The 11131-nt window shown below is 35.0% G+C and overlaps 1 protein-coding gene and 1 gene segment (V, D, J or C); both read right to left on the reverse strand.

Moving 5' to 3' along the window:
- Window positions 1-705, reverse strand: part of LOC143722365 (immunoglobulin lambda-1 light chain-like) — a 40026-nt gene extending 39321 nt beyond the window's left edge. The window contains exons 1-2 of the mRNA XM_077213778.1: window positions 666-705; window positions 266-588 (exon numbers count right to left, since the gene is read on the reverse strand). Coding sequence (XP_077069893.1) covers window positions 266-588; window positions 666-705 — 363 coding nt within the window. The remainder of the gene's footprint in view (window positions 1-265; window positions 589-665) is intronic.
- Window positions 706-10665: 9960 nt separating this feature from the next.
- LOC143722367 (immunoglobulin lambda variable 3-21-like) lies at window positions 10666-11121 on the reverse strand. The segment is given in 2 exon segments: window positions 10666-11000; window positions 11082-11121. Coding segments are annotated over 2 exon segments (375 nt in total).
- Between the last annotated feature and the right edge of the window lie 10 nt (window positions 11122-11131).

Genomic DNA, 11131 nt, shown 5'->3' on the forward strand with positions numbered 1-11131 from the left:
GACTTTTAAGTATTTCTAAAAAATAATAATATAAATGTAACTGTTCTTATAATTCAGTACAGGTCTTAATGAGTCTTTATAAATATATTTATATAATTACTTACAGGACATAATAGTAAAGAAATTGCAGAACAATCTCAACATTCGTTTGTAATTCATCGTGAATCTGAGAAGTGAAGTAGTGCTCTTATCATCTGTGGTCTAAAAGCAGAAGTGAATGTGAGCAGTGAGGAGGTTTTTGTCATGGTGGGAATCACTGTGATACATGCTCTTTAGCAGTGTCGTCCCATGTGTGACAGTAATACACTGCAGAATCACCAACATCCACATTACTGATGATCAGACTATAATCTGATTTAGATGAATGTGTTGATGTGAATTTAGGAGCAGAGAAACCAGATCCATATTGTGGAGAGCTCCAGCCATGATAAAAGCTTAACACATGTTGAGGAACTCCTCCTGGAGTCTGTTTGTACCATCTAGCAGCAGATTCAGTTACTGTCCCCAGATTACAGTCCAGTTTAACTGTTTCTCCTTTATTGACTGTGATTAATGGACTCTGAGTCACTACAGTCACTCCACTGACACCTGCAGAATAAAACTTTATATGAGATTGTGTGTCAAAACACTTTAAAAATCTGACATCAGAAATGATGAAAACTTACAGGTCAGAAGAGTGAAGAAAGCACAGATTATTGTGATCATCTTGTGATTTGGTCCGTGTGACGTGTAAAGATGAGCAGTGCTGTAGAATAATGCTGAGATGATCAAAGAGAGAAACTTTAAGACCGTCAAGATATCTGAGTGGGAGGAGCCACTGAAAGACCCGCCCACCTCGTGCAATAGACACACCCACATCATACAATAGACACGCCCACATCTTACAAATTACACATGAGCTTCTCACTTTCTCATCACTGAGGAAAATTGTGTTAAAGTTTTTCTCAATCGATTTGACACAAACTCAGATCACTGCACTAAAAACAATTAACAGTGATCTGAACACTTTATAATGGTCCTAAACAGATTGTAAGTTTGTCATATTCTCAATTGCACATTGCATGATTTCAATTGGCCCCAAACTAGTAGGCCAATCTGATGGTTAATAATACACACATCACTGGAAATGCTGTTTTTTTCTAATTGTTTACTCAGCTATCACTATTGCATTAACAATAAAAACTATTTTCAAAAGCAGCAAACATTGTTATGTAAATACAAAATAAGAATAAGCATGAGAAGGGGAAAAGAAACACGTGTGGAAGATGGTGGAGAGAGTTGAGGAATGGGAGAGGAAGAGTGAAACAGAGAGAGATGAAGAGAAGAGGAGGGTTATAGGGAAAAAAATTCATTTAAGAACTTCATGATAAAATGCATTTTCAGTATATTTGTGTGTCTATAGCTGTTATGAAATCAATAGAGAACATATCTGTAGTTTTGATGATAGTATATTTTTTCATGAACATGTATTTTTTCTCTTATAAGATAAGAGTGTGTTTAGATGGCTGTGTTTGTTTTGAGAGCAGAGAACTGAGTTTAGAGAAATGTGTCCAATCGACTGAAAATAACTAATACAACAGTTAAAAAATGTATCCCTTTTTTTCTTCTTTGGAATATAGTGTTAAACAGTGGTGTATATAATAGTTAATATATTTCTAACACATGTTAATATATATTTTTAAATGAGTCACTGTGATATTTAAATGTGAATTACGTTTTTTTTAAAGTCTATAATACCCCAGTAAACAATTACCGTCTTTCAACGTTGAAATTTGGTTGAAAATAAGTCGGTCCACCTTGGACTAGTTTACAACGTGATTTCAACTGATCATCTAAGATACCACGTTTTCAAACGATAATCTAAGACAGGATAAGTCTGTTATAAGTGCTAAAATAACAGAGAAAAACAAACGACCAAACCATGTTCATTATTATCTCAAATAAATTGAAAGAGTTTTACATATTCCATTTAGACGTTGAAGATTCTACCTGTTTTCAACGTTGAAAAGTCGTAATTAGATGTTGAAGATTTACGTCTATTCAACGTCTAATAAACGACTTTTTGCTAGCTGGGACGCTTCTTCTCATGAATGAAATTAAAAGTGTTAGGGAAGCACAGTCACAGTTCACAGATACTTCATCTGTCTAGTGCATTGGTTCCCAAAAGGGGCTTCGCGGCCCACAAGGGGGCCTCAGCGAGCTCTGTGGGGGGTCGCGTCATATTTTGAAAAGTTTGGAGCAATGAGCATTAAATAAAAGTCTTTAACTTTTTCCTGTTCAAAATTTATATAATGAGCGAGTTCATCATGAATCCATCAATCCGTGTTTTTGTCTTATCCTGAACCACTATGGTAGACGGTACACCTATAATAAGTGTTTACATTGGGACTATTTTACACTCGTTCGGATCGCTGCCGCTGCGGAGTAGCCCAGAACCGGCGTGACTCGTCATAGATGTACACAGAGAAAAGTAGTTCCGGCTACAATGTTCTTCCGAAAGACGCATTATTCTGTTAATAAACGCAAGTTTACTATCGCTCGCTAATGCGCCAAAAACGTAAAAAATAAACCCTCACATTGATAAAGCATCACATTGATAAAGCCTCACAAATAACGTGCAAGTATTGAGGCCCCAGACAGCAGTCATTTAGTAATAGCCTGTATTCTTTCTTTTTTTACCTACACACCAGTGGGAATATTTTTGGTTTTGCATTTCAAATAGGGGCAATATATAGGCTTCTCCTAGGCTTACGTTTTTAAATTACAAAGGGCCTACTGATGTTTTTGTTTTTGTATTTTCAATATTATAGGCTATTATTTGTGCATAAACATATCTGGTTATAGTAAACATACCGTTTGTTTGAAAACAACATATTTTGTCATCCTTGCTGCAAGCTTACAAGAGCGATAATATCATTAAATGTGAAGGGGGGCCCTAAAATATTTTATTGGGAAAAAGGGGGTCTCAGACAAAAAAAGGTTGGGAACCACTGGTCTAGTGCACATTTTCTTTTTTCAGATATGCTGTATATTTGCTTAATATATAATATGGAAAATAGATATCCAAAGTAATTCAGGACAGCAAGCCAAGTTAGTTTACTATTGACCTTTAAGGCTGAACGGGCAGGCGAACTAACCATATAAAACCGTCATTTACAGACAAAGCATTATGGAATTGTTTACTTATGTTTTGTGATGCAGCTGCTGTCAGATCCAAGTGCTGCTTCATCTTTCAACAAAAAATATATTAAATTAATAAATTTAAAACATATTTGGCTACTTGACACTACAGTTAAAGTATGCTATTTTATGTGCCTTATGCAAGTCAACACATTAAAATAAGTGTACTACTTTTAAGCACGACAATGTTTTTAAACATAACGATTCAACATATTTTAAAGTCAAAGTACTTTAAACTACTTTAAAGTCAAACTTTAATTTTTTATAAGTCTATTTTTTAAGTCTTAAGTGTGTTAAGAAACATCATGAAAGTGTCTCTCTTAGTGGCCCTTTTCCGTTAATATTATATTAACTGCAAGTAGTTATAGTTGCAAATAGTTTAAAAAAAAATACTTTTATGGTTTGAAGTACACTACAAATGTACATTTAATACAACAAAATACTGCTCTCACTAACAGTTGTGTCAGATGGACACGCATGCGGATTTGGGTGAAGCGCCCGTCACTCTTCCCACGGTGAGCTGCTCTCCTCTTCACACTGATGCTGTTCAACTAGTAAAATAAAGCTTTCTGTAATATTTTAAAAGCCGTTTACGGCAAACAGTGTGTTTTAATCAATTGAATTATGCTATCTAAAACTAAAGTAAGTTAGCCCAATACACAAGTTGGGAAAACATTAGAAATGAAGATTATGTCTGACTTTTTCTTCTTCTTTTTGTTTTGTTTCTTTGTTTATTAGTTTATTAGTTTCTTTGTCTGTGCAATAATGCATTAGAGTAGAAAAACAATATATATATATATATATATATATATATATATATATATTTACAAAAAGAATAAATACAAAATACTAGCTTTTATTTTAATATATATATATATATATATATATATATATATATATATATATATATATATATATATATATTATTGCATGTGTTGGAAATAATCCGTTATAGTGAGTATCAACAAGTCAAGAAATAAGAGAACGAGAAAGAAATAAGTTTAAATATATAATAGTAGGCTACAGAAGACAAAATAGAGGTTTAAGGGAGGTTTGATTCACTCAACATTTTTCGTCACTACTTAATTCTCATGTGTTGTGAGTTATTATGAATTTACTATTATATAAAAATGTGAAAAACTGATTGTCATAGTGAAGAATGAAGTCAAGTGTGTTCAAATATTTGACTGGTAGTGAATATCTCAGTAACTCTGATGGCAGAAGGAAATGGCTTTGCTCGTAGAATCCCTCGATTATCAGTGAAGATTATTGGCAGGTTTTCTCTTCATTGTTTTGAGAGTCCTGAAGAGAGACTGTAGGAACATTTACAGTATGATCATGTTGTCCACCACTATCGATATGCATTTGTTCTTTATGCCTTGTAGTTTGTGGTGGACTGTGGCAACATTGGCCAGATTTCATCGTCCTGCGTCCAGCTGCTGTCTGTTCTCTCTGCGGAGCCGCTTCACGCTTCTGCTGTGCTCATACTCTTCAACAAGAGGTCAGGAGAGGTCACACACTTCGTTTACATCCAAAGATTAATCTTTTAACTAGTGATGGACCGATGTGAAAATTGTGGCCGATACCTTTAACCGATATTAATATTGCTGTTATGGTCGATACCGATATTTACCGATGTCAATATCTCTGTATAGAAAACACATTTTTATGATAATCAAATAAAGAGCTATTTTCCAAAACACATTTTTTTTTTTTTTTTACTTTTGTAATTTATTTTCAGAAATGACTGATATTGGGCACCTTTACCTGTGTGCAAAATATGTCATTAGATTATCAGAAGAAAAAATAATTATTTATATATATATATATATATCCTATATATTTTTTTATAAAGGATACAAGTGTGTCCTGAATTCACACTATGAATAAGCCAACCCTGAGTATTCTCAATAAACATCTAACTCACTTGAGACCAAGTCACTGTATTCTGTAAACATTGTACAACAGTTCAAAAATTTAAAGTACAGTACTGCGCTACTAAGGCAAAAGACCTTTACTTTTTGTGCTATTTTATAGCACAATGTTATGATAACACTTAAAATGTAAGCAATATTAACCCTATTAGACTCACTATGATAAAAATGTATAAACAAGAAGTTGAAGTAGTGAGAACCGTTGGAATGTCCTGTATGAACAAAATGACGGACTGTATGTTTTTATGTTTCCTCTGTTCGATCGCGCCCGCGCCTCTCTCTCTCTCACACACACACACGCCGTGCCACACACGCACACACCAGTGGCGGAGCCAGGATTTTTTCATATAAATCTTAATTATTTTAACATAAAAATTAGTCTAAATAATGTATTGGACTGTTTTAGTGCCTTCCTACACAACTGAATACAGTTCATTTGTACTTAATTGTAATTGAGATAGTAGTGAATTAGGAATCATGGAATACTGAGTGAATTTGATATTTTTTATTATTATTAGCTACTTACTTCCTCCAGGCATATTAATAAAGAGTACACACAGCTAAAGTCCAGCTTGCTCAGTTAGCTTGGTTCTGGTTCTCAAAACCCCCAACATTGTTGCACCTTCATGGATGAGACATGCAGATAACTACTGTTCGAAGATTATTTAACCTTCATTTAATTTTATATAATCAATTAACTCTTCAACTTTCTATATTAATGGTCAAAATAAAGAATCTAAACCGTTCTATCATATCTAAATTAAAAAGGGGGGAAACATCTCTTTTGAATCCCTATGTGCAAGAATGTGAACAAGGCGGAAGTAAACAGCACATAAATACCAGAATGTAAAATTAGTTATTTTATGGATTTAAAAATGATACATTTTTGTTTTTCCTTTACAAATTAACGCAAAATTACCGCCTATCTTCTAGTAGCCTACAAATGCACAGTGCTCACATTTATTTGAACATTAAAAAAAATCACATAGCCTATCAGTTTGTGCCTTAAATTGTGATTTCACATGGCAGAATATTTTAGTCGAGACATATGTGACGCATATATAACAAATACATGCCTGCATGCAGTTTTGACACAGATTTTATCGCCTTTTTGATTATTTCATGAGTTAGCTAATTGACGACAGAACTACGGCTACGCCACATTGCGCGTGATGTGCAAGTACAGTACAACGGCTGTCAGGACAGGAAAGTTAGTTTTACTGACATTTGTTAACCTTACAACATCTCATCTTACCGCAGATAGCCTAACGTTACTGATTCAGGACAACGCGCTTTTCTCCCCATCTGACAGAAGTGTCACAAGCTTTCACACAGATCTTTCAAAATTAAAGTAGAATCAGAAAAAAAAAGAAAATTACGTTGTTGTTTTTTTGACTGGACATATGCGACTCACTCAAAACGGTCTCACAACCAGTTGAGGAACATCGAATCTATATTTACTATGCTCCGATCACTGCTCAAGCTCATTCGGTACCCGTAGGCCTACATCTCCGCACTCGTTTGACTTGCGCCTGGCGCTGAGGTGAAGTTGGAGTGCGCGTCTGAAAAGTCTCATGTTTTTTGTGGTCTTAAAGCGACGGTTCTGTGTTTTAAAAACAAAATTCTTGTAAAAATAAGAGCGAGACGGAAACAGCAGTTGTGAGAGGGGTGGCCAAAGGGGTGGCCACCCCCTGGCTCCGCCACTGGCACACACACACACAACATATTCCAGCATTGCAATCTTGATATCGCAGCCTATTCATAATAGTCACAGAGCTTCAGAGCTAAGGCGGAGCTACCCCAGATAGCATGTAACCATTGAAACAATGTTGAGTCAGTGTTGATGCGTTAACGCTGAATACATTGAAATGACGTTAGAAAGTGATGTTGCTTTCAGCGTGGGAATTATACCGCGGCCATGACCGCCGTTGCCCTACACTTTGGCCTTCATGCCCCATGAAAATAAAATCATCGTACGGCCACAGTGGCCTGTGTGCCCTGGCCCTGTCCAAGTTCCATGTATAAAGCGCCAATGTGTCGATGTAATCATTATGAGCGCTGTATACTGATGTGCTGTGTTTTCAATTCATACCAGCAGCCTGAGGGCGCTCTACTGAACATTATAGTCCATATTTGAAACACATGAAGAAGAGCGTTCGACAATGCAGGAAATCCCGAAATCCCAAATCCCCGACCACAATCTGAGCTAACAGATCGCTGTAACATGCAGATCAGGGCTCGACATTAACGCTTGTCCGGGACAAGTGGATTTTTTGAAGGGACAAATAAAAGAGAATTTTACTTGCCCGACCGGACAAGTAGCCTGATTAGAACATCAATAACAAAAATAAACAAATAACTAGGGAATCACTAAACCGAGAGAATGATTCAGATTTTATTACATTTATTGTAAGTTGTGATCGATTGTGGATAATGTATTACCATAGACTGTAAAAAAACTGACGGTAAGGTTGCGCTGTTGACGCGCGAGAAATCTACACAAATGAGCGCAGCACACACACACTCAGTTAACAACATACTGCCAATAAAAAATCTAAATGTGGAGTTTTTATATTTTTAACATATGTTAAGCAACCTCAATTATTTTTCCTGAATACCATCACGATTGAAAATGTGACGTTGATTTCCTACAACAGTTCAATAAACAGTTAAAATTAAGTCACTTTCATTTTAGGTGCAATATTGCCTGTTTTTGTTCTGTTTCAGCAGCGAAAATAGTTCCAAACAAAAATCACAGCAGAACCACGGCACATCTCACAGGAACACTCAACCTGTTTTCATTACTGAATGATCGAATGAATCGGTTGAGTCAAAGATTCAATGACCCATTCATAAACATCTGTCTCATACTTGAATGAATCAGCCGTTTGAATGAATCGTTTGATTGAAATAATCAATGACTCACTCATTAAGACGGTCGCCTATATTAGTGTTATGTTTAAAAGTAGTATCATTCTTTCCAACGTTTCTTATTTGTATATTTAAATCAATTTCATAACATTATTTTATGCAGTTGTAATTTTTCAGTGTAAATTATTTAATTTGATCAGCCTTACCTAGGGAAACAGCCCTATAATGTCTTATTATTCTAAATAATTGAATGTATTGATCAAATTTAGGAATTTAAAAAGAAAAAAATGAAGTATACATTTAATACGATTGGGGAGGAGATGCCCTTTAAAGGTGCAGATATTACAATATGCCGATTTAAATATCAAAGCTGATTGAACACTGATGAGAATATTGCTTCAGAATAAATTAACAAAAAAAAAAAAATCCGGACAAGCAACTTTTTTACTCAGACAAGTGAATGACAGATTTACTTGTCCGAAGGACAAGCACATGAAAAGGCTTAATGTCGAGCCCTGCAGATTATGTCGTTTTGAAGACAATAAACATTTTTGCAATGTTATTTGACTTACCTGTGTTCTTCATTTTCATAATAATAGATTATATGTATAATATTATGCTAATCGATAGACTTTATCATCGTTGCATTATACATAAAATATTATATTTTCTGTCTGATTTTTTTTATCTGAAGCCAAATCAGATCACAGAAGGTTATTTAGAACACTCGACTTGAGTTATAAAGTAAGTTTGGAGCACAAACATGGTTTTAATCTCATAAATTGTTGTGTATTGATGGTGTGCTAAGCTAATAAGTAAAGTCATTGGACATGATCTTGAAAAACATTTATCTAAATACAGAGTTTTAGACATATCATCTTCAGATTTTAAGTATAACATGGTCAGACATGTGGCTTTAGCTGCAGTGCATTTCTAGATTGATACAATGCCAACTTCAATTTTATTTTCATGAAGATGTTTCATAAAAAAATTCTCATAACTTTAATTTTTTAAAATCTATTTATAACTATTTTTTTCATTATGACAATAATTAATTCTACATTTACAATAAACTACCAGGTGTCAGCTTTCAAATGAGATTATACTTGTGCTTTTAGTACAAAGGGTTCATGAACTGTATCTGTTTCAGTTTGGGTATGCCATTTCTGGGGATTTGTCAAAAGTGGGGTTGCAGCTTAACAGGTTGTAGTTGGAAACAGAGACCACTTTCAATACATTCAAGGGTTGCTGAATTTGACAAGCCCTGATCTCAAGCTGAATTTTCTTATTTGTACAAGCGTATAGGCCTCCATAGACAATACATTGCAGACCAGCACATGTGCATTTCCCAATGCAATTGTGTTTTTGTAAATTGCACAATTTGATTTCTCTGAATCCATTGCAGTAAGGCCAGTCAGGCTCACCATGATGCAAAGGGAATTACCATGTTATGGTATCAATCTGAATGGGAAAACCATCGAATTGTACTCAATGGCCTTTGTGCCCTGTCATATGGCATTGGTGCCCCCCCCAAAAAAAGAAAAGGTGCTTCTCCTGCTTACTGTCACAGTGGTGTTTGGGTTAGTTTGTTTTCATTTGGACTTGTCTGCTTGTATTCACATGTCTTGGTGTCATCTTCACCGTCATTATTAGTTCAGTTGTATCACCTGTTTCCCAGACAGCAACATAGTGTCGGCCCAGATCCGGCCCACATCTGGGCCGTGTGGAATCCACGATGACCAGATGTGGGCCGGATCTGGGCCGACACCATGTTGCTGTCTGGGTTAGTTCATCATCATCTGTATAACCCGTGTTCTGTTAATCAGTGTCTTCTGTGTTTGTATTTAAGTTCCGTCTGTCCAGTCAGTCTTTGTCCGATCTCCATTGTATTTAGTGTGTGTTGCTGCCTGTTCTGCTGTCCTGTATTATATATTCATTAAATTATATCATTGAATTATATCCTCGCCTCCGTCTGCCTTCTTCCAACCACCCGTGACACTTGCTACACATAAAATAATAAAAACAACACAGAAATCATTAATACAAAGATTTTTTTAAAAATATTACATACTAGCAAAACACAACAACAACATTTTTTAAAGTATAATTTCAAACTGCTATAAGCAACACCATGTATATGTCTGAGGAGATATAGATTTTAACAAATCAAAATTAAAATTCATGATCTCTAATGCAAACACTAAAGACATAATTGATAACTAATTGGTACACAAAACAAGTATCTCTGACTGGAACTATTTTATATTTGATCTATTTATAAATCATTGTATAATGCATTATGAGCATGTGCATTGAAAAAGAAAACACATGACTTATAAGTATTTATAAAACAAATATATAAATGTAACTATAACTGTTCTAATAATTCAGTATGGGTCTTAATGAGTCTTTATAAATATATTTATAGAATAGTACTTACTTACAAATAAGTATAAATGGGACTTTTATTCACTATAAGCATAGACTTCCTAAAAAGTGTTACCTAAATATTTCTCAAAAGACTTACTTACAGGACATAATGGTAAAGAAATTGCAGAATATGCTCAACATTTGTTTGTAATTCATCGTGAATCTGAGAAGTGAAGAAGTGCTCTTATCATCTGTTGTCTAAAAGCAGAAGTGAATGTGAGCAGTGAGGAGGTTTTTGTCATGGTGTGAATCACTGTGATACATGCTCTTTAGCAGTGTCGTCCCATGTGTTACAGTAATACACTGCAGAATCACCAACATCCACATTACTGATGATCAGACTATAATCTGATTTAGATGAATGTGTTGATGTGAATTTAGGAGCAGAGAAACCAGATCCATATGATGGAGAGCTCCAGCTATGATAAAAGCTTAACACATGTTGAGGAACTCCTCCTGGAGTCTGTTTGTACCATCTAGCAGCAGATTCAGTTACTGTCCCCAGATTACAGTCCAGTTTAACTGTTTCTCCTTTACTGACTGTGATTAATGGACTCTGAGTCACTACAGTCACTCCACTGACACCTGCAGAATAAAACAACCTTTATATGAGATTATGTGTCAAAACACTTTAAAAATCTGACATCAGAAATGATGAAAACTTACAGGTCAGAAGAGTAAAGAAAGCACAGATTATTGTGATCATCTTGTGAGTT

Source organism: Siphateles boraxobius, unplaced genomic scaffold (assembly GCF_051911475.1).
Source record: "Siphateles boraxobius isolate OS27281-9 unplaced genomic scaffold, OSU_SipBor_1 66, whole genome shotgun sequence".
NCBI lineage: Eukaryota > Metazoa > Chordata > Actinopteri > Cypriniformes > Leuciscidae > Siphateles > Siphateles boraxobius.